Source organism: Alternaria arbusti (assembly GCF_024043155.1).
Source record: "Alternaria arbusti strain BMP 1465 chromosome Unknown scaffold_10, whole genome shotgun sequence".
NCBI classification, from domain to species: Eukaryota; Fungi; Ascomycota; class Dothideomycetes; order Pleosporales; family Pleosporaceae; genus Alternaria; species Alternaria arbusti.
In genome coordinates, this window is record NW_026249950.1 from 671,267 (window position 1) to 698,341 (window position 27,075).

The window sequence follows — 27,075 nt, forward strand, 5'->3', positions numbered from 1 at the left end:
GTACCTAGGAGAAGAAGATTTAGGATTCGGTAATCGCAATCTATGGCTAGATACCGAAAGGCGACAAGTTGCGCTGCAAAAGCTATTTGCCAAGAGATGGGCCTCACGGGTATGGGTGATTCAAGAAGCAGCGCTGGCGCAGAAATTAGTGATGGTTACAGGCAACACATCATGTCCTATGGACACTAATCTAATGAGCCGCATCCGTGGAAGAGCCAAAATATCTGGATTGCAGATACCCGGTCCACTAGCTTGGGATCCACTAGTCAGTGCGCCGACGAGAGACCTACTCACGATGTTACATATGACGCGCAATTGTTCGTCGACAGACCCAAGGGACAAGATATACGGTCTTTTAGGCTTGGTCGGCGAGCGCTTGCAGAGTCTGGTGCCCATCGATTACTCACAAAGTGTGAACGAGGTTATGACACGCGCGGCGGCCGCGATCATCATCTGCAGAGAAGACTTCGAATTATTAGCATATGCATCGCATAGAACAAGACCTGCGCGGCATAACTTACCGACCTGGGTACCAGACTGGACCGATTGGACAGGCGACATCACGATACGTCCTCAATTCCAAAGCCCGAAAATAGGGCCCTGGAAATCGTTGGAGAAGTTGATGTGGAGCCGGCCTGCAGCTGCTCAGCCTCGCGAGATTGACTGGGAATTAGTGGTAGACATACCCGCCAGCTGGCCAGCTGACCTTCACTCGAAACCGTCTATTGGCGTTCGCGCACACTGTCTTGGTACCATAGACAACGCGAATATGCAAGGCGTTAGCGAGGGTCAACGATGGCAAGGCGCTCAGGATTTCGGTTCCGGCTTGAAGAATCTGATGGATAGTGACGCTGCACCGCGCAGTTTTGATATGCAGTCGTGGCCTACACGATATAGATGGCTCTTCGATCCCCACTTTACTCGCCTCAACCAACCCCAATCTCGTACAACAAACGCCAGGGATCTCCATTGGGTTGGATTACAACAGTTCTGCGCTGAGCTTCAAACGCTCAGCAAAGACAAACGCATCTTTCGGGCTGGCTACCTCCCAGCGGTAACAAGTCATGACTTCCAGGTGAGCGATACTGTATGGGCGGTCGATGGCTGCACAGTCCCGCTTATTCTCAGATCTGAGTTCAATGTGCAGTCCAGAATGGCTGGTCGTCGAAGCTTCGTAATCGTGGGTGACTGCCACCTGTTTGCTTTGTCGCATCTCGATTGTTGGACGACAGCGGGGACAGGACTTGATCAACGATGGGATTTTGATCCTTTTCGCCATATGGATGTGATGGGTACGCAGATGATCAATATACATTGATGCGCACGCGGCTGGGTCCACTGCAACGTTCAGCCTCACCCTCAGCCTAGTGTGGACGCGACGCTCACCGATTGGTCGAGCGCAGCCGGTGTGATGCATGCACTATGCCACCATCACTAGTCAGGCTCAGCCTGCTGCCTTCCGCCTTCCACTACTTCCACCTCAAAGACGACCTCCTTGACTCTTGACCTTTACACGTATACGCGCAACTATAGGACAACAACTGTTTCGCACCATGCCGGAAAAAGCATGCAAACATCCGGACATACGAGAATTTGACGGCCTTAGTTGCTGCCTCGCCTGCGGTGAGACGGTGTTCGATGATTCGGTCTTGGTGCCTACCGACCAAATCGCGGATACCGAAGATCATTACCGATATGCCAGTCTGAACTACAACCGTGGCCTAGAGATACGACTGATCGAGCTTCTACCAGGCGAGACTGCTGATCCCATCCGATGCGAGATCATACATGTCAATCTGGAGGACAATCCGGACTACGATGCAGTCTCGTATACGTGGGCTACGGAAAGTGGAGACGATAGTTTATGCAAGACTATTCAGGTTTTGCCCGGCGGTTCCATGCTGGTTACTGCGAACTGTGACGTTGCGCTTCGACAGCTCCGGCGACGTGGGCTTCGACGGCGACTTTGGATTGATGCAATATGTAAGTAGTAGAAACCTTTGAAACTGTTCTCGTGTCATTAGCTTATGGAATTAGGTATCGATCAAAGCAAGATCAAAGAAAGAAACCACCAAGTCAACCTCATGGATCGCATATACTCCCTCGCCACTAGCGTGCGGATTTGCGTTCAGGATCCCATAGCTCGATCTAGTGGCATAGATTACAGTGCTTTGTTCCGAAGGTTCGGGCAAACTCTTGCTCACGAACCTGCAGCTGTCCATCATCGCCCACTACCGTACGATTACGCTTCGCTGATTTCGCAACTTCTTACGCGTAGGTACTTTAAAAGGATATGGGCGATTCAAGAAGTGGTATTGGCAAGAGCTGCATATCTGGCTTTGAACGACGAAGAGCTTCTCTTAACGTCGGCGGTCTTGAAAGGCTTGTTATCAACTTGTATCGACCGACTCAGAGGACCACCACCAAGCATACTCAGCTGGCGTGCAAATCAGGACACAGCATCAAGCATTCTGTCTTGTCTATATGCTAGCATGCATTGCGAAATGACTGATCCGCATGATGGTATATATGCGATTTTGAGTATGATGGAGCCTCGGTCTAGATCACTGATATCAGTGAACTACGCATCGACGGTCGAGTCCGTCTATGCAAACGCCGTCGCAGCCATCATTTCGACCCACCAAGATCTAGCCATCTTATCGTACGTCGGCGTTGGCACCCCAACTTCCCTGGGAGGGAATACATCTTCATCTCCCATGACATCCGCGGGGGTGTGGCAAACGGCCATGTGCCTTGATATGGCACGTCTACGACTCTTTGTACTTGACAATTCTGGAAGCATATCATACGATCCTGCTCCGCGCGCCATCCCCAGGCCCTTTCCCCCTCAGTTCGGAACGCACTCGATAGGAGCATGGCGACCAACTGTGGACATCGGAGTAGCTTCACCAGAAGACTACTACCAAGAAATCATCAGCGGAAGTCATGCATGCCTTGTGGAACTGCCGCGGCCAATCCATACAGATTTTCTACCAAGGATTCGTATTCAAGCACATTATATCGATAGCGTCGATCAAACAGAGTTCAGTTCCCGAGATCAAACAGTGCTCAGTTCCCGATGGGGCCAGTACCTATGGAACATTCCATACTATGTCTTGAGTGAGCCTAGTTGCTTGAAACTGGTAGACTTCTCCTGGCTAGCAGCATTGCTAGGAGGGTCCCCAGAGACTTCCTCGGGCGTTTCAAATAAGGATTGGTACAAGTACCAGGACCATCATGTTCATGTTCCTCCTCTTGAAACATGGCTTCTCATGGCTCAGGAAGCAAACTTGAGCATATCGGGACCGAACTTGACTGAAATATGGACCTTCTTTAGCCGAATGTACCTACTCAAAGTTCAATTCTTCTTAAGTCACTTCAGCGTTGGATGTGTACAGACGAGTATACAGACTGGCGACGAGATATTTGTCGTCGATGGTGTGGGTTCACCCCTCGTTCTCCGCAAAACTGGGGTAAACCAGTACAGGATAGTAACTGAGTGTTGGTTATTAGCTGCGCTTGAGCTTGATTGTTGGAACCCAGGGACCAAGAAAGGAAGATGGGGTGAAGACGTTGAAAGACCTACGGAAACCCAAACGCGCATGATCGAGATATACTAAGTCGCCTGTTGCGTCATGTTGTAGGGTTAGAAGTTTCATATACTTTACTTCTAGTATATTTTGACAGTCGAGCACAGTAGCCACCATAAATTCACGCAGTCGTAGCTTCTGACGATGGAAGAGAACCTTGGAAGGAGGCGATGTCGCGCCACGCAACAGTAGCGTATGTAACTCTTATTTGCTCCGGAGAAACAAGACACTTCGAAATAAAAAAACACGTTATTCACGAGAAGATGTACTGTTTGGTTGACCATTCTACGGGGCCGAAGAAGCGCCTTCGCGTAGCCGGGTATGAACGCAGCGACAGTTCACCCCACTTGTTCCCAGCAGCCGGGGCGGTAGCGACGCCATCAAGTCGACACCGTCGATCATGGAAACTAGACACGTGCGATGTATGCTTCCTGCCCGGGCAGATGCGATAGCTCGCAGGCTGCTGAGTTCGCGCGTACAGATGACGTATGCATGATGCTCAACCCTACACTGCACTCTCACACAGAACTTCACCTTTCCTCTCAAGGTCCGTTTGTCATTGAGGAATACCTATCAATTTATCGTATCGTCCAATTATGTCGCATCAAGAAAACACCAAGAACGTTCCTGACGAACACCGTGTTCACAGGACCGGCTCCTGGCTTCCGGCAGACCACCGCGTCCACAAAAGATGGCTGGCGGGCATCATTGAGCGCGTGGAAAACAACCCTCAAGAGCTGCATCCTGTCTTGCGAGAGTTCAAAGACGTTATAGAGAGCAACACACGTATCTACATGCTGATCAACTCCATGTTTGAGGAAATACCTACGAAGAAACCGTATAAAAGCGACCCTGTGGGCCATAAGCAGGTTCGCGACTACCACCATATGCTGGAGCTGTTCAACCACATCCTCACAACGGCGCCTGAGTGGAGTGATCACGAGTACTCGGTTGGGATGGTAGGAACGCCATTCAATGCTATTCTTGACTGGCCGATGGTATGCATCTCCAACAGACACCGCACGCAGCATCTGCTGACTGTAGTACGTAGGGCACGCCATCTGGCTTTGCGTTCTTCCTAGATCCAGAAGTCAACAAGATGATCAAGAAGGTCCTCAACGCATGGGCAGAGTTCCTCGCCTCGCCATCGTCAGCATACGTGCTTAGTGACGACAAGATCGGCTGGCTCAGCGATCACGGCACTCACGATCTCGCGTTGACAGCCAACGTTGGCCAAACATCTTATGCTTTCGAAGAGTTCTTCTACTGCGATCCGTCTAAGAAGCACCATGGGTACAAGTCCTGGGATGACTTCTTCACGCGCCATTTCCACGAAGACAAGCGGCCCGTTGCCAGTCCTGACGACGATAGCGTCATCGCTAACGCCTGTGAATCGAAGCCTTATAAGATAGGCCGCAACATCTCCAAGCGCGACCGCTTTTGGATGAAGGGCCAACCCTATTCGCTCATGGACATGCTGGCCATGGACCCATTGCACGAGCAATTCATCGGTGGAACTATCTACCAAGCCTTCCTTTCTGCGCTGAGCTACCACCGCTGGCACGCGCCTGTCAGCGGTAAGGTCGTGAAGTCGTACATTGTTGAAGGCACTTACTTCTCCGAACCGCTCTTCGAGGGTCTTGGTGATCCCTCCGCTGGGAGCGATATCGACGAAAGCGGCGAGAAAACAGGCCAGGGTTACCTTACAGCAACAGCTACGCGCGCCGTCATCTTCTTTGAAGCTGATAACAAAGACCTGGGCCTGGTTTGCTTCATGGGAATTGGAATGACTGAAGTCTCGACGTGCGAGACCACTGTGAAGGAAGGCCAGCACGTCAAGAAGGGCGATGAGATTGGCATGTTCCATTACGGCGGAAGCACACACTGTGTGATCTTCCGGAAAGGTGTGGAGTTGGAAGGGTTTCCGGATACGCAGAACGCCGAGCATAACGTGCCTGTGAGAGCGAAGCTCGCGACTTTGAAGAAGACGACTTGAGAATACCTGGCAATTGCTACTCAGTCAAGCTAAGTTTACGATCTCAAAGAATGTAGAAATCTATTCGTAATATTGTGCACAACAAGAACCAAGTTACTCCGCACCTGTACCTGCATGTCGATTAGAGGTAATCATCTGCTCCGGCTGCTGGCATCTCTACGTAGTAGCCTCAAGCTCATATAAACTTGTCATACTTCGAATGCTCCTTTCACGTCCTCACTCCGATCTTCCCCAACCAATACATGACCTAATATCTGCCCCTACTTGTCGCAACAAGACTTGATTTGAGATTGAGTGACGACATCTCAGTGACTCCGCTCGGTCTGAAACAAAGAGCAGGTAGCCAACCCTGTACCGTGTGTTATGTAAGTTGCTTGAAATATCTTTGGAAGTATGCATCCGCATCTCCAGGGAACATGACTTCGTCGTTCACAGGTGCATAAGCTGAATACCAATCCCCAAATGACCATGTCGCATATGATTTGACTGGCTCTCTTTGCTGCAAAGGCTCGCTAGCGGGAGTCTCCAGTCGAATTATAGACACATCGTTAACGATGTCTTCGACCACACATGAGAGACCTGCGGGCAGACGCCACAACGTTGCGTACATGGCGGGCAATATCAACTCCTCGGTACCATCGTAGGTCAACATCTTTTCTGAAAGGTGAACTCTTACAGATGCAGCTTTAGAAATGTATTGCCAAAGATAAGCACCCTCTTGTGATTGAGCGTCAAGAACAACATTGAAAGATCTTTTTGGCATCCCGAGCTTGGTCAATGCAGCCGTGCGCATCAGCCAATCGACTAGAATGCGCATATAGTCGTGCACTTGAGCCATGGTGCCGGTAGCCGGATGTTTCAGCAGTTGAGCGGGCTTCGTCCAAAAAGACGGAGCAAGAATTGTAGCAAAGCTTGCTTGCATGCGAAATTGCAGCTGACGATTTTCCGTACAGTATCCGATGAGGCCTTCGACGTGGACTTCGGGGTTTGCGACGCCTCTGCAATCTTCTTGGAGATTTATCACGCGCAGCTGTTTGCGCGCGCTAGGTGCGAGCCTGCCAAGTGTGGCAATACATATCGCGGTTGCTGAGAAATAGACGTTCGTTTCTTGATGGTTTTTGGCGCGTTCTTTGGTCGGACCTTCGAATGTAGTTAACAAGTTTTCCATACGACAAAGTTCGTCATGAGTGGGTATTAGCCATGGGTTTGGTCGCCACTCGAGGACCTGTCGATGCGTTCCTTGTTTAAAGGGTGTTTGAGACCAGGGATAGTACTCCGACAATTCGCACGCTTTGGAGACGAGTTCTTCGAATTCACGATGGCCCGAAGTCAGATCCAGAGTGTACTGCACTGCATCGCAGAGGGATGCTGAGAAGACATCTCGTGGCATGTGTGAGTGCCATGACATCAGGCGCAAATCGAAGCCACATCGAATGGCGCGGAGGATTGAACGGAAAATGTTGCTGAGGGCCGGATATCTCTTTGTGACTTCTGTGATATTGTCCTCAGTGACGCATTCAGCAACATAATGGAGCATGAGTATCTTCGTCCAGCGGGTAACGTAGAGCAGATGCTCGAACCGAGACGCTATTGATCGACAGCTGTTGGACGTTACATCATCTGGGCCACTGGATGGTTTGAAATTGATGGTGTTAACTCGATGCGAAAGACCTTTCATTTCCAGGGCAATTGCTTTGCATGTGTAGAGCAACCCAAGCTTTTCGTTGACCTTGGAGCGTAGTCTTCGAGATGGATAGTCGTAGAATAGGCCGTCTTCATCGTAAGCGCAATATGAGTAGATATCGTCGCGGAGTTCCCTTGGCAGTCGAAACAGTGGCGACATGTGTTGATTGATCATGTTGATGAGGATAACTAGCGTCGGTACTATAGTTGTTTCGTAGATTTGGGTGAAGCGACTCTAGGTGCTGGGGGATGCGGCGCTTTAAATAGAGCTCGCGCTCAGACGCTACAGCAGGCAGCCCTCGTCACGTGACCTCCCGCCGATACTTTGGGATTACCTTCCAGAGATGCTACAGGTGTGGAGCCCTTACTATCAGCGATGTACCATGGTACTGCAGATACGCGAAATTTCGGGGAAAAGCTGTTGCCCGACAATGTCAGCGTTGAGATGACGTAGCCCACCTATATGAACACATTTGGAAGATTTGGAGGCCTGAGGTACTATCGCAATTCTTACAGAATACTTGGTTTCAGCATATACCTCCTTTTTAGCTAACTTGCCTGCAAGCCTACCGCGAAGACGCACAAATGTACATTCATAACTTGTACACGCCATGTTCTATTTGGTACGTCAACTGGAAGCAGATCAATTTCTCGAAGGTTCGCTTTCTGTTGATTGACAATTGACCCAATATCATGCTGATGATGACCAAACCATGGCAGCGGATACTAGGAGAACGTGAAACCGTTGCATAGCAAGCAATCTACTCGACGAGGAGTACGCATTCCAAAACTGTACGTCGAAAGCAACACACATCATGATATGAGATCGCTGGAATCCCCCAAGAAGGTCCTTAAATATAGTTCCTCGTCGCCGGGAAAGTTTTGGTTCTCGTAAACATAATAGCATGACACAAAGTCGTCGCTGGTCCACTGGGAGAACGGTTCGGTTGGCGTGAATGGTTTCAAGAGCTCGTCAGTTGGTAGATCGAGTCGAATCATGGACCGCCCATTCATGACGTCGTTAAACACGGTTGATAAGTGGAGAGGTAGGCGCCAGGTCTTAGCAAATTTTTGCATCAGGACGTAGGATCGTTTGCCGTGGCTGTCGATGAACTTACTGATGAGTTCGTGTTGGGGACCAAGCCTCTCTACTAAATGCTGTGCTACTGCTGCTGCTCGTTCGACGTATCTCCATAAACGAAAAGCCTCTTGGGAACGCACGTCAAGCGTGGCTGTGAACGATTCGTTTGGCATACCACGCCGGTGGAGGTCAGCCGTACGTGTCAACCAATCCACGAGAATTCGAATGTAAAGGTACTTTGCCCCCAAATTCCAGACGTAAGTATCTTCACCTGGTCCATAGGCCTCCCAGAAAGATGGGGCGAGATTGGTCGTCAATCCCGCCATGGACAGGATGCGTAGTCGCAGATTTTCCTTGCAAAAAGGGATCAACCCCTCAGCATGTGCGTCTGGATAACTAACGGCTCTGCAATTTTCGCGCAGGATAATAGATCTTACGTGCTTGCGGACGTTTGTCGGAAGTCTCCTTAGAGTTGCAGCACAAATAGCCGTGGCGGAAAAACAGAGCTTTATGTGAAAATGCTGCCTGGTCCAGTCCTCTCCTTCTTGGCTTTGCGGCGTTAGGAGTTGCTCCATTCGGGATAGTTCCTCTACCGTGGGGATGAGCCAGGGATCAGGCTGCCAGGCTAGGATCTGCTGGAGCGAGCCTTCCACAAAGTGAGGGGAGTAGCGCCTATGGTAGCGGTCAGGGTGAGGATCCAATGGGACAAATACCTGAGACACGAGATCGTCAAATCTGGGGTCGCTGGAGATGAGATTGAGACATAGCTGTACGGCCTCGCAGAAAGACGCCGTAAATTCATCCCGAGGAAGTCTCTCGGTCCAGAGCATGCCCCATATCCGAGGGTGTGGTCTGTCTCTCAAAGAGTAGATGATAGCCCAGAAAACGCCGCTCATACCTGGACAGGCTTCAACGACTTGAGCGATCATATCGTCGGTAACGCACTCAACAGCATAATGAAGCATTAACAGTTTAGTCCACTGGACCAAGTGCAATAGATGCTCGAATCGGGCTGACAGAGAGCGTAATCCACGAAAGCTGTCCTCTTCTCTTTCCAGACAGCAAGGAGTGAACGTGATGGTGTTCACCTGTAGATGGATACCCTTCATCTCATTAGCTACCATCTTGCAAGTACGAGGCAGATTGAGCTCTTTGCCACTGGCATACTGCAGCGTCTTGGAAGTGTAGTCGTATTCCAAGCCCTCTTCATCATAAGAGTAGTACTCGTAGATTTGGTCGCGCAGCTCGCGAGGCAGGCGGCAGAGGAGTGATTGTTGCTGGTCGGCATGTTCCGAAAGGTCGGGAGCGGATGTGGGGTCGGATGTTACGGTCGTCATGGCGGCTGTCTTGGTCTGAAATGAGTGAGGAAGGATATTAAGACTTTCAATCTTCCAGTGGGAGGGGGTGGTGTCGAAAGTAGTATTTCGTCAAAGCCGGGCACCTGCGACTTTTGTATCAGTAGGGTCGAAGGCAGCAGCACATCACCTGACGAAGCTAAATGATCCTCAACCGAGAAATGCGACCATTTCATACTACAGTTTGGTTCTTTCCACCGAAGCATCCTTATCACGTACCCTAGACTAACAGTATGGGTAAGGATCGTCGAGTGATCCAGTGGGTAGCTGAGCCGCTGACATTGAGGTAGGCTTGGGTGCCCTCAAGCTGAGCATGATGTGGGTTCTTATCAGACGCGTGATGAGACATAGAGACGTAGCGCATATACAGCACAGGTTATGAAAACTATTGAAGGAGTTCGGGGCAAGATGACGATATGAAGCTCTTTGGGCGTGAAGTTCAGAGGACCATCTCCCATCGCAGCGCGACTTCCTCGAGCCAACTAGCGTCTTGGCATACATTTTCCGCCGCAACACCATCGCCGTCATCACCAGCCCATCGCCAAAGCTGCACGTCCACCACCACCCGCCATCGCATACCCTCCCCGCCGCGTCTGGCCCGAACCCACCCCCAAAACCACACAATGCTATCCCGCGCCCTCACCCTGCCCATCCGGCGGCCGTCCACCTTCCAAACCCTGCGCAGCACCCTCCGCACACGCACCCAACACATCCACACACCAACATGTTCCTGCGTGCGACCCAGCCTCTCTGCCTTCCGCTCTACGTATACACCCAGCACGGGCATCCGCGACCTTGTTTCCAGTTTCAACAACCTGAGCATGGGAGGAAGGATACAAACACGCGGCATGAAAGTGCGGAGTTCGGTTAAGAAGCTGTGTGATGGGTGCAAGAGTGTGAGGAGGAAGAAGGGACGATATGTTTATATTATTTGCTCGAAGAACCCGAAGCATAAGCAGAGGTGAGTCTGAACGGGATGGGAACGGGAATGGGGAAGGGGATGATGCTAATAGTGTGCAGGCAAGGATAGATGGGCTGTGGATACTTCAGGAACGACATAGGGGGATGGAAGCATGTGGTTGATGGATTAGAGAGTACAACCTGGGGAGAGGAGGAGCTGTATCATATGTATGCATATTAAGGCATCACGGGCGTTTACACGGCACTATGAGAATGGGATAGGACACTCAGCTACTGCAACAATTGGAACTCGACTGCACTTGCAGGATAACCTCACAGCCATAATACTCGTGTATATCATTACGTCGTAACACACCTCACCCCATACTCCCCCCACTCCTATCCCCCGAAATAATCCCCGCCATCTTCAACAACTCCCTATCCATCTCCGCATCCCCCGTCCCAAGATTAACCCTCCGCCTAGCCTCCGCCTCCCTCTCCTGCCACGCCCACTCCCTCCTCTGCTGTTCCGCAACCTCATCCCCACCACACCCCCACACCTCCAGACACTCAATCTCAAAGCGATCCTGCCAATCCCTCTTCTTCCTGCCAGGCAACTTGCTCGGAAGGAACGAGCCCCCGCCCTCAGACAAATGCGTGAAGACCGCGAATTCGAGCGCGTCGTCGAGGTGCAGAGAGACGGGGCCGGGGCGGAAGGGCGAGTGGGAGAATTGTGTTGAGGAGGCGGTTTGCGTGGGGATAGGTGTGCCGAGGCCGACGCCGGCGGGGTGGGTGGGTGATTTGGAGAAGTAGGTGTAGTCTTTGCTGAAGGTGGAGGCGGGGAAGATGTCGTGGGTGGGGGAGAGTTGGAAGAGCTGGGTGGAGGAGTCGCCGAAACAGGTTTTGCCTGTGTGTTTCCACTGCGAGGAGATGTAGGCGCCGTAGATGAGGGTTTGGTTGGGCGCGCTGGAAGTTATGCTGGAGGGGTGGCGCTTGGGTGGGAGCATGTCTTGTAATGCGCGTTCGCGTGTGCTGGAGGGTGTTGCAGGGAGGAGACGACCTTTTACGAGGAGGATAGTAGGCGCGCGCCAGTTGAAGACTTGCTTTTCGAAAGAGCCCATGCTGAAGCCGTGGGTATTGCCGCTGTATAGTGGACGTAGTCTGCGGAACAGATTGCTGCCCTTGATGAAGAATGAGAGTTGGCTGAGTGTAGTCAAGTTCAAGATCTCCCCAGGTTCCCGTAGAACCGGCTCCAGTTCTGCCTTTGGTGGAGGTATCACGGGTTTGCTCTCTTGGGTGGGTGAGCCAGGACCTGCCTTCTTCTTGGAGAGGTCAAAGTCCTTCGCGAAGAGGAAGTGCTCGAATAGTGGGTTGAGGCCGTTGAACAAGTATGGCATCGTTGTTGAGACGACAGTGTTGAATGTGCGATACGTGACACCCGGGTGATTCTCAACGTTGAAAGACGACAATATTACGTGTGCCGCCTGCCGTAATTCCTCGACCCTCTTGTCTGAGAGATCTGGTGCCAGTGACGAGAGACTTTGCTGCGCATCGATTGACGCAATGAGCAACAGCAGCTCCACCAACTTGAGGAAGTTGTCCGTCGGTATGATCGAATGATGAACGTTCGTCTGTTCCCCATGCTTAAACGCGTCGATCGCATCCATAGAGTCCAACGCGGCAAGCACCAACTCATCGTCATCCTCGTCCTCTTCCTCTTCCCCCTCATCCGGCGCATCAATCGCCCACCCCATATTACTGCTCCCGCCCTCCACCTTCTTAGCTTCATCCACCTCCTCCTTCTCCTTATCCTCCAAACTCGACCGAATCCCCTTATCATAAATCGCCAAACTCCTATAAATCTCCCTCAACCAAATCTCCTTCCCCCTCTTCTTAAGCACAGCGCCATACCTCTCCGTCAATATCGTGACAACCTTCAGCAACGCCTCTTGTGTAAGTATAGTCGGGGCCTGACTCGGAAGCGGGAATGCGCCAAGGTAGCTAGCCATCTGAAAGACAACAGAGCCCACGCCCAGCGCATCGGGCAGTTCGAGGAAACGACATAGCGTGCTTTCGCTCCAGTATTGTACGCCGGATTCGGTGTCGGCGAGGGAGCGGAAGACGGAGTTGAAGCAGTAGAGTTCGAGGGGGGAGAAGCTTTTTGACGCGAAGCGTTGGGCGATGGTTTGGGAGAGTTGCTCTGGGGTTTCGTTAGATGGGGTGTTAAGGCGGCGACTGGGTAGCGGCGGGTGTAGAACGGGAAGTAGTGGACTGCGTGTACTTACCCAGCGTCAGTTGCGGGGTATCGTGCGATGCTCCTTGGCCCATGATCGCGGTAGCTAGGCGGTTTCGGCGCGAGGTGGCATGAGCGGGGAAGTTCCTTGGTCGTCGCGTCGCGATGCTGTTGTAAACGATGACGGAATGTGGGTTATCTCCGATAACACCGAGATTCTGGGTTTCGACGCGTACATTGTCGACTCTCTTTCACATCGAGGTGCATCTACCGCGTACTGTTACGTCGCGTTCGCATTTTCAGACCGAACCTTTCACAATATTGTTGATTACTGCTACAGAACATCGTTGCTAATATACTGCCTCTTTCCATGCATTATGCTACGCGATGGAGCAACGCGTCGAGCAAAGATCTTTCGCTCAAACCATCACACCAGTCAAGAGAAAGAAAAAACATCCACCTGTAGAAGACGATGGAAGCAAACAATCTAAACGCCTACATTGCGTCAAGGTTCTGCTGACTTCCATTCTGATACTGATGAGGTCTACAGAGCACCTGTTCATCCCCTACCCCGTCCGCGTCCACCCCGATCACCCCGACCGTTTCCTCTGCCACGACCGCGTCCACCCCCACGAACCCATGTCGGCGCATCTCCCATAGTGAAATTATCACTCGGAGGAGGTCCACCTCGACCGCGGCCGACATTGTAGAACCCAACGGGCGGAAGAGGGCCGGCGGGAGGTGGAGGAGGAAACACAGGAGCGGAACCATCTAAGCCACTGCCACGACCCCCGCGGCCAAAGCCCCCACGACCGAAGCCGTGGGCGCTGTGAGAAGCTCCACCTCTTCCGCGTATAAAGTTCATGGTGTTGCTGTTGTAAGGCGGATGACTGGTACTGGAACTGCTCTGTCCACCACGAGTACTAGGTTCATCGCTGCTGCCGCGACCACGTGTGGAAGACCTAAGTTCATAGCGAGGCGCTTCAGCGGAGTCTTCCACGGCAGGTCCGTTCGTATCGGCAGCTGTATGACCCCTACCGAATCCTCCACGATGCTGGCCACGACCGCGGAAGAAGCTTGCAGCAACCTCCGGACTTGCGTTGTCCATGAATTTACTGAAATCATCCAAATGTTTGAACATGGATTGAGTGTCTGTCTGGGCTGGCGAGGATTTTGCCACTGAAGCCCACGTTGGTGCTTCTGACGAACTTGCCATAGAAGACCCCGTCGGTGCTTCCGATGAGCTCGTTGTGGGACCCCCCGGTCCAGGTGGGTAAGGCGAAAGCCCAGGCCCGAAATGACTTGCCGGTACCATTCTGCGTTTTGGGGCTTTCGGGGTAGGAGGAGCGACGTATTCGACTATGAATGTAGCGCCGTACTTCCTCAATGCGGTCTGTAGATGTGGTAGCATGGCGCCCAAATCGCTTGCTTCTGGAACCCGGTAACGAGCAGCCATGGTTTCCGCAAAAGCCTCGTCATAGGCGTACATTTCCTCTTCGATTGTTCGCTCAAAAGCCGATTTGTTAGTTTCAGGCACCCTCTCTTTGACCCACTCTTCCACTGTACGGAGAATGGTATTGCCTTGCTGTTTGAAGTGAAAATCGACAACGTCTTTCCAAAGTGGTGGCGGTTCATCGAGCCAAGCTAGAATGGCAGTGCGTACGGTATGGTCACGAATCTTTCTGTTGTACATCGATGAAGGCCCGTTGGGGCTGCGAGTATAGCCCGCTTCCCTTCCTGGTTCGTTGTACCATGGCTCCTCGCACAGTATCATTGCCTGTATGGAGATCAATACTTGTAGCAATGTCGACTCCCCAGGATTCCATGGCTCTCCAGACCATGTACCAAGTAAAGACAAGCAAACTTTACCATCTGCGTAAAGATTTGGGTTGATGTTTAGACGACCGCCCGCTGTTCCCTTAAAGTTGACCTGCGGAGGGAGGTTCGGAAACATCTGGCCGCAGAAGATGTCGAACTCGAAGAGGCCATTTTCATACGGTGTATCAGCAGGTCCGACAATGACGCACTTGAGGATATCGGGCCTATCCTCGCAATAGCGTACGAAGATGCCCGGTGGCAGGCCCGTTTGCAGCGTCGTAATCTCTGTGATCAACCGCTTGAACCTTCCCGGCTGAGAGTCCATGAAGCCCTTCGCTGTGTTCCAATAGTAATGAGTTTCTGACATCAGCGTGGAGTCTACATCCCTCAAACCGAGGCCATCAGGTACCACGACGGTCGCCTTGCCGCCTACGCTATCGGTCGCTGTGATCATATGCGTTTGAATGAAATCGGTAAAGATAGAAATGCGGTCGCATACCTGAAGCATCGTCAGGTCCTCGTCACCGTCAAAATCTTTGAAGTTCGTATTGGCGCTCCGTAGCATCATTGAGCTCTGAGTAGTGAGGTTTCGTAGACATTCGGCTAGAGTGGTCACCCTCTCCTTTGCGTCGGGTACCCCGTCATTGAAAGAGAGTGTGAGCAAGTCTATTGTCTCAGGTCGCGCATATCGAGGGCCAAAGACCGCTGCATTCGTACTGGAATGCGAACCAACCCTAGTCAGGAAGGAGAACAGCGCCTGATAGAGGAATTTGCGGTTGGTTACGTCGGCCAACGAGTCGTTGCGTAGGAGCTCTGCGCAGTATGGGAGGATCTTGCTGTTGTTGAGCATTTCCAAGATCGCACCGGGAGGATCCAAATCGAAGCAGGTCTCCCGCTCGAGAGAAGGAAGCAGATCGGTCAAGAAATCCAGGACTGTGATGCTGAAGTAGTCTTCTTTTTTCTGTGCAATCCGCGCCTTTGACATGAAGTCGTCTTTTCTGTCCACCACATGTTTCGGTTTGGGTTTGGGTTTGGGTTTGGTGGGGTTGGGCTTCATCGAGTTCATAATGTGTTCAAAGCCGTTCGGGGTTGGTGCTTTCCCATACATGTCTTCCAGTGCTTCAACATTGAAAGGCAAACCGTTGATATCATATCCGGCTTTGCCATCGTCTTCAGAAGTGTCGTCGTCGTACATATCGTGATCATGTCCACTGGAGCCCGAGGTATGCCCGCCGTAGCCCTTACCACTAGGCATGGATTCTCTCGAAAATCTGTGACCGCCCAAGGGACCTGTATTTAACCCTCCGCCGCGGGTAGACTTCTGGATCTTCATGGCCTTTGATTTCAACTCCGGCTTGACTTGCTTGGACATGTTCCCGAGATTTCTGGACTCCCAGATGCGCCGATCGAATCCACAGAGGAGTGCCCATATCAGGAATAACCGCCCGCCCACACAACACCATGACACGTTCTGTGAGGCAAACCCGACCTTCGATGACTTTTTGAAGGCGACTGGCTCGCATGCGATGCATGAGCGCGTGTTGCAGTTACTGCATCTGAGATTGCAGGATAACTCATCAACTGTACCGTCCGCCCAGTCTTGAAACAGGTTCCGAATATCCAGTTCCGAGGAAAAGAACAGTTCGTCGCATACGCGGCATCTGCGTGTCCGGAGGTGATTTGTGAGTTCCGCGAAGGTGTCCAGGGTAACATAGTTCGACGGCGTCTCGGGCTGGTAGTCTGCGATCCTTGTATCGTCCTTGCCTGCCTCTTCCATAGGCTTGACAGGGCTCGTTGTATGCATGGCGGACCCGTCATCGGATTCGTCCCTGTCTGCGTCGATCGGGTCTCTTTCCGCCATCGTATTAAACTCTCACTAATAAGCAGAGAGCCTGAAGGTATTCCGTAGATCTTTGGGTGACAGCAGCGGGCTGGAAACTAGGCCGGGAGGTCGTCACGGACTTCCCGTCGTCAGATACGTTCGAAACGAGATACTGTATGCTGCAAGCAAGTTGAGTGTGGATAACGATTGGGTAAAACAATGCTCGCACAAATATGCGGAATGCGAGGCTGATTCCACGCTCACCCCAGCACGTGCCGCAAACCGCAAACGCTGCTCATGTGCAAGCTGCCGTGTAGCGAGCGGCGCAGTGACGGAAGAATACGCTGGCACTTCTGATGTTGCGATGGGGTGTGGAGAGAAGGTCAGTAAGAGCGAAAGGCAGCGACGGAAACGGAAACAAGGCTAACTACGGATAGACGCAGTCACCTTTACTTGCCTGGGGGATAGGTGGTCAGCCGCGCCTGCCCAATGGGAACTCGATGTTGTTACACAGGCGCCGCGGGTCTCAGCCGCGGAGTTGGGGCTGAGCATGTGACGTCGGTGCCTAACCACATTCCTGGGAGCATCTACATGTTTGCGGAAACACGCTACGACCGCGCAGTCACATGGGCATGAATACCAGAATCAACAATTATGCTAAAAGCATGGGTAGGTAAGTGTCGATACATCTGGATCTTTCCAGATCGCTGTCTCATTCATGTCAAGGGTATGAGCCGACGGCCATGCCAATGACCCTAGCTCCTTCCCAACACGAGCAGCAAACCTATTCAAACACCGCTGCAGATGCACGCTCAGACGCCTACAACATGACCAACCCGATACCGCCCATGTGGTCCTTGCTCGACTGGTTCCGCGAATCAATGCCACCCGGTATCGGCGCAGCGCGGTAGTTGTAGAGGTAGTAATGCAGGGAGCCGTCACCAGCGCCGAAGCGTTGCTCCTCCAGGAACAGCGGGTTATCGAGAAGGGTAAGCGCGTTGAAGACGTCAAAGTCGGCCTGGTTATGTTAGCAAAGATATGTATCGGAGGGTAGGGTGCTCACCTTCTTTGACAAAATCAACGCGTCCTTCATCAGCAAGTTTAGTCGCTGCTTGAGCTTTGTCTTGTCCTTGTCTTCCTTATCGAATGCTACTTCTGTACCGTAGTAGAAGAGGTATGCCGCCTTGATGGTGTTGTGCTTCTTGTTGCCGATGACAGTGCTCTCAAGGTTGTAGAAGGAGAAGTAGTCGGTGATCTTGTGGGTGTTGGGGTCCTCAACAACGTAGCTCCACACAACTTGCTCCTTAGGCTTCTCCTTCGGCGCCATCCAGTGCTCGAATTCGGTCTTGTTGAAGACTTGTGCCATGTCCATGCGCTCCAGGTATCGCCTCAGGAGATCAACAGCGGCGTCAACGTCCTTGGCCTCCATCTCGCGAAGTCCGGGCGTAGAGGTGGTGTCTGGGAGTTTGTACCGTATGATCTGGCGTTGCTTGGTGCTACCGTGGGGAAGAGGAGAGAAGCCGACATCGTATAGCTTCTCCCAGTCGATGGCGCGGTGGAAGTAGCGGGCTGTTGAGACGGGGGTGGGAAGTAGGGAGCCGACGGTGTATACGGCCTGGAATGTGCCTTCAACGTAGCAGCGGCGAGTAATCTCCTTGATGAGGACGGGCGCTAATCGCTTGGAGCGGAGCTTCTTGTGGACGCAGAGGAAGTTGACTTCGGAGCAGTTGAGGACCTTGTCGCGAACGCGCATTTGTATCGGGATGCCTGAGATAAATGCGACGAGCTTGCCTGAGGCGGTTGCGCGGACACCAACATGCCATTCCTTCTTCCAGCCTGGCGCTTTCAGGGCCCTGCTTGTGTTAGCTAAGCCTCCAATCCCTCTCCAATGACTTACCAGTTCAAGAATGACGGCGAGTACTTGAAGCGGAAGGTCGCATCCTTGTCTTCAACGTAGTGGTTTGTGAGCAGCTCGTATACCTCCTCCAGCTGCTTCTCGTCCTCCAGGTCCATTGTCACCCACTCAAAGCCAGGGTACATTGGGCTGGGATTCTTGTCCACCTCGTCAATCTTGATCTCCTTGATTGGGCCGTCCTTGATCTTCTCCTTGTTCGCCATCTCCTCGAAGCTGGGTACGGGCTGTGTCTTCCAGAAAGCGTGGCTGGCCATGTCCTTTTGGCTGCCCTGCGGCGCCAGACCCGTCAGCATCTCGTTGATGTTGAGCTTCTTGATCAATTGCGCGAGTTCTTCCTTGTTGTTCGCCTTGCCCTGCAGTTCATTCGCCAGGCCGGGGTTGTTCGCGAGCAGCATGTTCATCGCTTCCTTCGGTAGGACGTTTCCTGCGGGCGCATTCAGGTCGGTGGTCTCGCCAGCCTTGCCTTTGCCGCTGATGGCATCCTTGATCTTGCGCTTCCTGCTCTTCTTCTTCTTTTCCGACGCGCCCTCTGCGCCTTCCACCGTCTCGGTCGCGTCGTCGCCGCTCTCGTCTGCGGATTCGGCTTCTGCCTGCTTGCTCGATTCGGCGACAGCTTCGGCCGCTGCCTGCGACGTCGCGTCGGGGTCGGAGATCTTGGAGGCTTCCTGAGGCATGTTGGAGGGGTGTAGGGTGTGTCGGCGGGCTAGCGGGGAGGTGTGGCTGTTGTAGTCTTGCCTGGCAGCTCAGGAACAGGTAATTGAGTACTGAGAGCTGCTTTGGGTGGGGCATGGAGGGGCAGCCTGAGTCGCGGCTGCACTTGCCCTGTGCCGTCATCACCACAACTTCATTCACATGTACACACGAACAGCGGGTCGTCAGTGGTCACAATGGTACTTGTATTAGGAATTCGTTTATTATCCAGTTGTGAAGCGAACTTGACTACGACAACTAGAACCAAACACATGGGTATCTTCCTAGCCAGACTCCAAAACACCCGCTGAACGCCGGCCCTGAAAGGCGCCCAAAAGCAACAGTAGCAAGGGGTATCGTACAAAAGAAAACATCCTGAAGATACCATCGCGACCAAGATCCACAAGATCACCACCACAACATCCTCATCTCACACTACACTACTCAATCACCCCTTCTACACCCACTTAACCCGCGTCCATACCATCTCAGCATCCACATCACAACCATCAGTCGCTTATCCATCCGTCCAGCACATGCATGTCAACACAAACAAACCCTACCCACCCCACCATCCTTCAGAACGGGACCTTCCCGGGGTAAACCCCGGTTCAGTCACTCAGGCACCGTAAAGGGCTATACCTGCTGCATAGGATAAAGGTGAGGAGCTGGTGTAACAAGACAGTCGGGCAATCCAAACAACACATAGCGTGTGCTTGAGCTTCAATGTCTTGACTCCATAGAGGGCGGGAAGGGTTTGTTAGTAGCGGCGCGGTGGGGCACCCGGTGAGGCACACGAATGCGCTACTCACCCTATAGGTGGCACAGGGCCGCTACCTTGTCAGTGTTGAGTCTTGTGTAGAGGGAGGAGAGGCGGTGGTGGTATTGAAGTGGATCGGTGAGGGGAGGTGGAGGGGGGTTTCAGTAGGTGTTGTCCGGGGTGTTCGAGTGGCGTTGGTGTGCGATGAGGATTTGTGGCGTTGACGTCGTTTTTCTCATGTTCGTTGGTATCTTTGGTCAGAGCTCTGTCCGTGTTTAGGCAAAGTCCTTCCTGTAGAGCGGGAAGTCGGTTGTCCTAGGCTCACCAGTCGGGCACGGATCACTCGAGTAGGCGGGCATCTTGGGCAACGAAGCCATCTTGTGCTTGCGAAGCGGAGCAGCACCAAAGTCCATCTTTGCGGTAAACTTGCGGAGCTCGGCCTTGTCGAAAGGAGCAACCTTGGGCTTCATGGCCTTAGGATCGCCCCACTGCGCAAGTTGACCCTTGGCGGCAAAGTCCTCGATCTGGGGTCCAAAAAGACCCTCAGGATTGACGTAGACCGGGAAGCGCTTCTCGTGGATGTTGAACGGGTTGTGCTCAGACCTGTAAACGGGAATGTTGAGACCAGGTATGGCGCCAGAGAAGACCCAGTGATCCTTGACAAACGGATCGAAGTTGTCGGGAACGTTACCAGGGCCGTTGGCTTTCCAGGCAAGAATCATCGACATGCGCATGGGTTCCTTCTCGTACTTCATGGCGAAGTTTTCGACTTGCCTTAGGTATTCATGGCCGAGATCCCATTTGTTGACGGCCCGAATCGAGTGTTCCCTATAACCCATGTAGAAGCCAGTGCGCGGGTCAGGTTTAACGCGGAACTCAAGCTGGCTGGGCTGGTAAGGATGTTTGGCGTTGAGATCGTTGGGCCTTCGACCATGGAGTTCGTTGTATAGAGCGTTCAAGATGGCGCAGAGCAGAAGACGGAAGTAATTGTTGTCATGAACGAGCTCGATGATTGTTGCACGGTAGCCAACACACTTCTCGCCGATCTCGCGGCTGTTAATAGAGTCGTAGTGTTGCTCCATGTATTTGATTTGAGCTTCCAAACGAGCTACGTCTTCGAGAGATTTCCACTGTCGCAGCAAAAGGAGGGCGACCTGGCTGTGGTTGTATGTGGACGCCTCGCAGTAAGCATTGTGGACGTTGTCTTCGTAAGACTTGATCTCGCGGGGAGTCAAATTGCCAGGTACTTTCCTCTCCAAGAGACGGATCAGGGCACGATTGGAAACGGCTTTCACCAGCTTGAGGCCTACCCAAATCCCACCGAGAGCCGTCTTGATCAGCCCATTGGATACGGAGAGCATTTCCCGAAGGCCCTTCAGGCCGGTCTGGTAGCATCCTAGCCAGACGTCCCAAGAGAACGCATCGTCGCTCCCGCCGAAAAGCTCTTCCATCGTGACCAAGGTGACATCGCGAGAGTGTGACCAAATCTGCATCCACGATCGGATACGGAGCTTGATCACAAGAGCGATGAGATTCCAGCTGAGAAAGAAGATGTCGCTCAAAGCGGCCTTGATTATCACAGAGAACTTGGTGTCCGGTTGTCTCGGTCTGGCGGCGGCAAGGTCTGGGAAAAGGCACTCTCCGATGGTAATCCTGGTGATAGGTCGATCGAATACTCTGTCGATGCGACGCGTGCTTGTCCGGGCTTCGTACCAACGTCTCGCTTGTCTAGCAATCCATTGTCTTGGGGCGGTTGCAACCGTCTTTGCAAACCGTCCACATAGGAAGAGAATGTGGCCGATGGGCGGCAGTTGGAAGTGGGCGATGAGGAGGAGTGGATACGAGAAAAGGACTTTGATTATCTTCGGCCATACTACGTATCCTTCTGACCATCCGATGCAGTAGTCGGTGATCAAGCCTACCCAAGCCAGGATCAGACAAGCATATCCGATGCGGCAGCCAGTGTGTCGAAAGGAAGCGTCGATGTATTCAGGGATCTGACCCAGGCATAGCATGACGTGATCCTTGCCTTTGACGATGATAGCGATCCATGAGGCCATGACCGCGGCGGAAAAGACTGCGGCGAAGATTGCGATGACATCGAACATGGAATACTGAGGCGTCCACATTACGTGTGTCGCAGCCAGGCGATCTTGATGAAGCTCATCGGAAAGAGCTCGGGTGCGAGATTCAGCCCGAGTGTAGTCAGGGGAGGGGTAGGCGTAGCCGTCTATAGTAGAGCGGTCGGACTCGGGAACAGGGGTGGAGGAGGTGGACGGAATGGCAGGAATGTCGTGGGTGATGGCGGTAGCAACGACTAGAGGGGAGGTCAGTCATCGTATATATCAAAGTGAGCACCGAGTAGTCGAAACTTACCTCCGACGGTTTCAGTGAAGGTCACAGTGATGGTAGGTAGAGGTTGTTCAAGCACGAGATAAGTCTTAACGACCATCTCGACATCGGACGCAGGTAACTGTCGTTGCGGACGAAACCAGACGGCGATACCCACCAAGTACAGTAAGGCGTCACCCCACATGATGTTGGCGGTTGTTGTCGCGCACTATCAGAAAGACTGAAGTATCGTGGGTAGAGGTGTCAGTGTGAACGGAGGTGTCGCACTGCGAGCTAAGCGCAAGCAGGCTGGTGGGAGTGGCAAGAAACAGGTGTGATCAAGAAGTCGTCGAGATCGAATGTACCGTCAGTCGTCAGTGCGTAGACAAGGAGTCGCAGCGACGGCGGGGGGAGTGAGCTTTTATGCACTCCAGGCAGCGAGGCTTTAGTGCGATTAGGTCAGCGACGAGTGCTGTTTTGGACCCTTTTTTTGGAGGTCGTGGAGGTGAGGGACCATAAGCGGGGTGGCGGAATGTTTGTTTCATTGAGTTGTGTTGTGGCAGACGTCATGGTGTTTGGTGGTTGGGAGGTTTGTGTTGGAGTGAAAGGGGAAGTTGCGAAGGGTGGATGGAAGGAACCGTGGGGACGCGGGAACATCAGCGACGCGAGATAGCGAGAAGAACACCAGAAGCGTGTCTAGGACGTGCGTACGGATAGCAGATAGACATAGTGGCCTGGGTTACCGTTAGTATGTTGTTCAGATGCGTGGTCCATACCTGTGCTCATCAGGAACCCAAACAACGCCAACTGCACACATAGAACGACGAAGCCATTTTTTGACGAACTATATCATTTCCACTACATCAGCCTGACTTCTATAGTCTCTGCGCTATGCTACCCACTATCCTCTTCTTCTAGTACTGAATCGCGACTGCCGTTGACATCAAACTCCGCCTCAGGGTATTTCCCACCAACCGTAACAAAAAATACATTAGATCCAGTCCATCGGTCATGACAAAGCGTCCACAGGACGGGTATATAAAGAGAACACACTGTATGAAGGAGTAGTAAACCAAGGAAAAAGAGATACGCCCTGCGCTGTGCCGTCCAAGGGCACACGCCCACCCTTTCGATATCGTACATTGGATCGCGACAAGATGGAAATGTAATGGAAAAGAGAGATGTATGATGTGATGGCGAAAAGACAAAAAAGGGTATCGCTATGCAGGTGAAAAGCAAAATCTTGGGTCTAAGTGTAGATGCTCAAGCTCGGGATGAGGTACTCTGTGGTCCGCGTATCGTGGTGCCGTTCTGGAACTCGATTGTGAAGTTGACGAGATCTAGTTCAAAGGGGCCGACGTCAATGCTGCCGCTATTGGAGTTCCCGTTGCGGTCGTCTGTGAGCAGGGATTGTATGGACTCCTGTGCGCTCGCGGCCACGTCTAGGTCTTTGCTTTCCTGAAGCGCAAGGAGCACCGCCACACGGGCAAAGTCGAGAGCATTGATGTTGCTCGAGATGGGCTGTGTTACGAGCTCCTCCGTCTGGGCTTTGGCTTGTTCGTTAGGAGCCTCGGCTTCGTCGACCTGGCCGACCGTTTGGCGCTTGGCTAGATGACCAGGGACCTGCGCAGGATGAGGATGGTGGAGTACTGGGAGCGTACGCGACGGGTGAAGTGCGGTCCTTGAGTCCATCGAATGAAGACGCTGAGGTATTGAACGAGAAGCAAGACCATTGAAGGTAATGAGGGCGTTCTCGGCTGCGCAACTGAGCGAGAGCTGAGAGAACAATGACAAGACACGGGTGGCATCCAAAGGAACGTTGAACTTGGGGGCGGTCACCTCGATCAGGCGAGGAATACCAGAGCCCATCGTGGCGTTGTTGGCAGTGCCCTCGATGCTGGTCGTGGTGCAACCAGTAGCATCGTCGTTCGTACATGTCTTTCCTGTGAAGCCGTTGATGCATACACAGTTGCACGATCGGTCGCCGTTGAGTATGGCGACACCGCCGTTCTGGCAGGTAATGATACCGCTACATTGGTCGTTCCCTTGACCCGGCCCGGACGTGGGGAGTGGTGCAGCAGGTGCGTTGGGATTGTTCATGTTGTTGTTACCCCCGTTGTTACTTCCTTGAGTCTCTTGAGCGGCAGAGGTATTGGCGCCCTTGTTCTGGTTTGGTAGGACGACTAGGAACACGGGGATGACGACCGCGGCAGCGATGACGAAAAGCAAGACTATGAGGAGCGTGATGAATGTCCACAAGGGCATACCACAGCACCTTCGACGCGGCTTCTGCTTTTCGTTGCTGAATCCAGAGTCGGTAGCACCGTTGCGTCCGTTACCACCTGACGGCCACTTCGTCATGCTGCCGTTGCGGAAGTTCGGGGTACCCCGGCCAGAGCGGTTGGGAGTTTCTTGACCTGGTGGTGGGAAAGCGGCGAGCATCTCAGACAATCCAGACTGACGAACTTGGTTCCTGTCGGGAGCACCAGTTTCCCAAAAGTCCAACCCAAGCCGACTTGCTGTGCGTCCGCGATCAAGGTTCGCTGCCAGGCGCGTGGCTCTTCGAATGAGATCTGGCAGACTCGTCAAGCTGCCGCGCGCTTCAGCGTCCCGGACCGCGTCCATGTCGAGCCTCGCGGGCCGTCGCATACCAGCACGCTCGGACATTCCGGGGTGTCGCAATTCCTGTTGGAGTGGTGATGCAGTCCCAACGTTTCCGGCCTTGCTCTTGAAGTCCTCTATCGTGTCTATGGAGTCCATAGAGACGGACCTGCTGAGAGGATGTCTTGAAATACCCGACGGACTGCCATCCCTCGCTGCGAGTGTTGCGGCTCCGATGCCCATGGCCCCCGCGCCAAGCCTAGAGCCATCAGGCTTCTTCCCTTCAGGTCCACCCTTCTTGTTTCCAAAGCTGTCCACTGACTTGATAGTCATCAGCGATGGCTTAGTCCTCCTGCCCAAGCTCGCCTGCCGCAGAAGGGCGGGCGATTGCTGTACGAGGCCGCTTCGGTCGTCGGAGTCGGTCGGGGTCGGTGAGATGGTATCGCGACTGTTTATGGTTTCGCCGTCGTCCGAGTAGAGGTCGTCATCGGGGTAGAAATCATCCTTGTTAGTCGGGAATACGTTGCTAGAAGCAAAGGACCCGCGTTGTGACTGTATCCTTGAGGAGTTGTTCTCCGACTCCTCGACGATGGGTGACACATACGACATCTGCGTGTAGTACGACGAAGGCCCTCTCCGCGAAGAGGGCGGTGGACCGAGACTTGGAAAGCGTCGCGCTTGTTGGATACTTGGCATAGGCGGTTGGGGTACAGGAAAGTCGGGTATGGAGCCTATCGAGGAGTCCGAGGCTATCGACGATGTAGTGATTGGGCGCGAAGATCGAAATGAGTTAGGTGAGAAGGTGTCGGCATTCGGATGTAGATATATTGATGTTGGGGAGGTCGGCGAGGGAAGATCGGGCGAGAGCTGCTGTATAGGAAACTCGTCGGATACAGGGCGTGCAAACTGTGGCGGTGGTCTCAGTCTTTCTGGAGAGCGAGGTGGTAAGACAGGTGTCGGATCGGCTTTGTCCCTAGTAATGTTTGGCAGTGGCCATTGTGGTGACGGCGATCCCGAATCAATGTCACCTCTGCTTCCCGAAGGCGCCGCTTGCTGTGACTGTTCTATCCGTTCCTGAGAATTCTGCATGACGAGCTGGTTTGGTCGCCGGGGAAGACCAATGATCTTCGACGTGTCTGGGAGTTGGGTCCTCTTTTGCGCAGCCTGCATCCGCTCTCTCGCCGCCCGTACCGAGCCCTTCTTTGCGTCTCCATCGCTGCTTGCGCCTGTTGCACCGTATGCTGCGGCGCCCAGTCTTGGATCGTAACTCATGAATTAGATGTCGAAATGTTGACGGTAAATGTGCCACTCGACACAAGTCTGGCTGTAAAAGGTTGTTGTGCGACGCGAGGTTCACACCCTCGGTGCGCGTGACTGGTAGAGTCGTCGAGTCTGCTCCAGGCAACGTGTGGGTTGTAAGAGTGTTGAATGTGGGTACTGTTGTGCGACTGTTGACGCATACGCACTTGTTGCAAGACAGCTGATGGCCAATGCGGACATGTATGACACGCAGGCCCCGGGGTACTCGAGCTCCCGAATGCTGGTCCAGGTACCTTCTCCAAATTACAGGCAAAGAGGTGAGAGTAGGGTAGACTCCAGGAACAGACGCGGTGATTTGATACGTGTCGGTACACGCGGAAAGCAGCGATTCCTTGCGTGAGCGACAGCCCGTTGCCTGAGGTTTCAGAGGTCCAGGAACCAGGAGGTGACTGATACACCGTATCAGATATCGACTAACCTACTCTCACAGATCAGAACGAGTCCTTCGCATGATCGGTGGTGCTCAATAGGGACTCAACAAGGACAGCAAGGGCTCTGCGGACGGAGAGTACACCGTGATGCAGAGTATAACCGAGCCACTATAGCCCAAGGGCCTATGCAGCCCAGCAATAACATGCCAAATACGACGAGAGCGGACGCAGAGGCGAGGAAGAAGGGAAGGTGTAACGTTCTCTGTTGCAGCACCGTGGCGCTGATCCCAATGGGGTTTCATAGAAAATCCATGTACTTACAGTAAGAGGTTCGCAGCCAAGTCAGACGAGCGTTGTCGGAAGAACGGCTATCGATAGCACGCGATGAACGAAGGCGGTTGAATAGAGTGACAGGCCGTTGAGCCAAGTATAAGGAATATGTACAAAGGGTAAATGCGGGGACTAAGCTACGCGGAGGTGTCGAAAGTAGTAAAAAGAAAGTATAATAGTTAGGATGCGACAGAATGGTGGTGGCGCAAGAGCTTCGAGCTCGCGAATGGCTTCAGGCCGAGATGGAATGGAAAGAGTGAGGATAGGCAAAAGGCACGA

At 52.9% G+C, this 27,075-nt stretch overlaps 7 protein-coding genes across 7 annotated transcripts; 1 reads left to right on the forward strand and 6 right to left on the reverse strand.

Annotated features, from left to right (window-relative positions):
* Positions 1-4,186: 4,186 nt before the first annotated feature.
* Positions 4,187-5,586, forward strand: J4E86_007493 (uncharacterized protein; the record flags this gene model as incomplete). Its single annotated transcript, XM_051448012.1, has 2 exons — positions 4,187-4,588; positions 4,642-5,586. The coding sequence occupies 2 exons, from the start codon at positions 4,187-4,189 to the stop codon at positions 5,584-5,586; spliced, it is 1,347 nt and encodes a 448-aa protein (XP_051300950.1).
* Positions 5,587-9,322: 3,736 nt separating this feature from the next.
* Positions 9,323-9,687, reverse strand: J4E86_007494 (uncharacterized protein; the record flags this gene model as incomplete). The annotated part of the gene is made up of 2 exons (XM_051448013.1): positions 9,323-9,438; positions 9,486-9,687. 2 exons carry the CDS (start codon positions 9,685-9,687, stop codon positions 9,323-9,325), a joined length of 318 nt encoding a protein of 105 aa, XP_051300951.1.
* Positions 9,688-10,982: 1,295 nt separating this feature from the next.
* RTC5 (Restriction of telomere capping protein 5) lies at positions 10,983-12,933 on the reverse strand (the record flags this gene model as incomplete). The annotated part of the gene is made up of 2 exons (XM_051448014.1): positions 10,983-12,805; positions 12,891-12,933. 2 exons carry the CDS (start codon positions 12,931-12,933, stop codon positions 10,983-10,985), a joined length of 1,866 nt encoding a protein of 621 aa, XP_051300952.1.
* Positions 12,934-13,397: 464 nt separating this feature from the next.
* J4E86_007496 (uncharacterized protein) lies at positions 13,398-16,517 on the reverse strand (the record flags this gene model as incomplete). The annotated part of the gene is made up of 1 exon (XM_051448015.1): positions 13,398-16,517. One exon carries the CDS (start codon positions 16,515-16,517, stop codon positions 13,398-13,400), a length of 3,120 nt encoding a protein of 1,039 aa, XP_051300953.1.
* A 781-nt stretch (positions 16,518-17,298) lies between these two features.
* Positions 17,299-19,067, reverse strand: J4E86_007497 (uncharacterized protein; the record flags this gene model as incomplete). The annotated part of the gene is made up of 3 exons (XM_051448016.1): positions 17,299-17,496; positions 17,542-18,331; positions 18,376-19,067. 3 exons carry the CDS (start codon positions 19,065-19,067, stop codon positions 17,299-17,301), a joined length of 1,680 nt encoding a protein of 559 aa, XP_051300954.1.
* A 1,051-nt stretch (positions 19,068-20,118) lies between these two features.
* On the reverse strand, positions 20,119-21,951 carry J4E86_007498 (uncharacterized protein; the record flags this gene model as incomplete). Its single annotated transcript, XM_051448017.1, has 1 exon — positions 20,119-21,951. The coding sequence occupies one exon, from the start codon at positions 21,949-21,951 to the stop codon at positions 20,119-20,121; it is 1,833 nt and encodes a 610-aa protein (XP_051300955.1).
* A 1,486-nt stretch (positions 21,952-23,437) lies between these two features.
* On the reverse strand, positions 23,438-26,047 carry J4E86_007499 (uncharacterized protein; the record flags this gene model as incomplete). The annotated part of the gene is made up of 1 exon (XM_051448018.1): positions 23,438-26,047. The coding sequence occupies one exon, from the start codon at positions 26,045-26,047 to the stop codon at positions 23,438-23,440; it is 2,610 nt and encodes an 869-aa protein (XP_051300956.1).
* Positions 26,048-27,075: the final 1,028 nt, after the last annotated feature.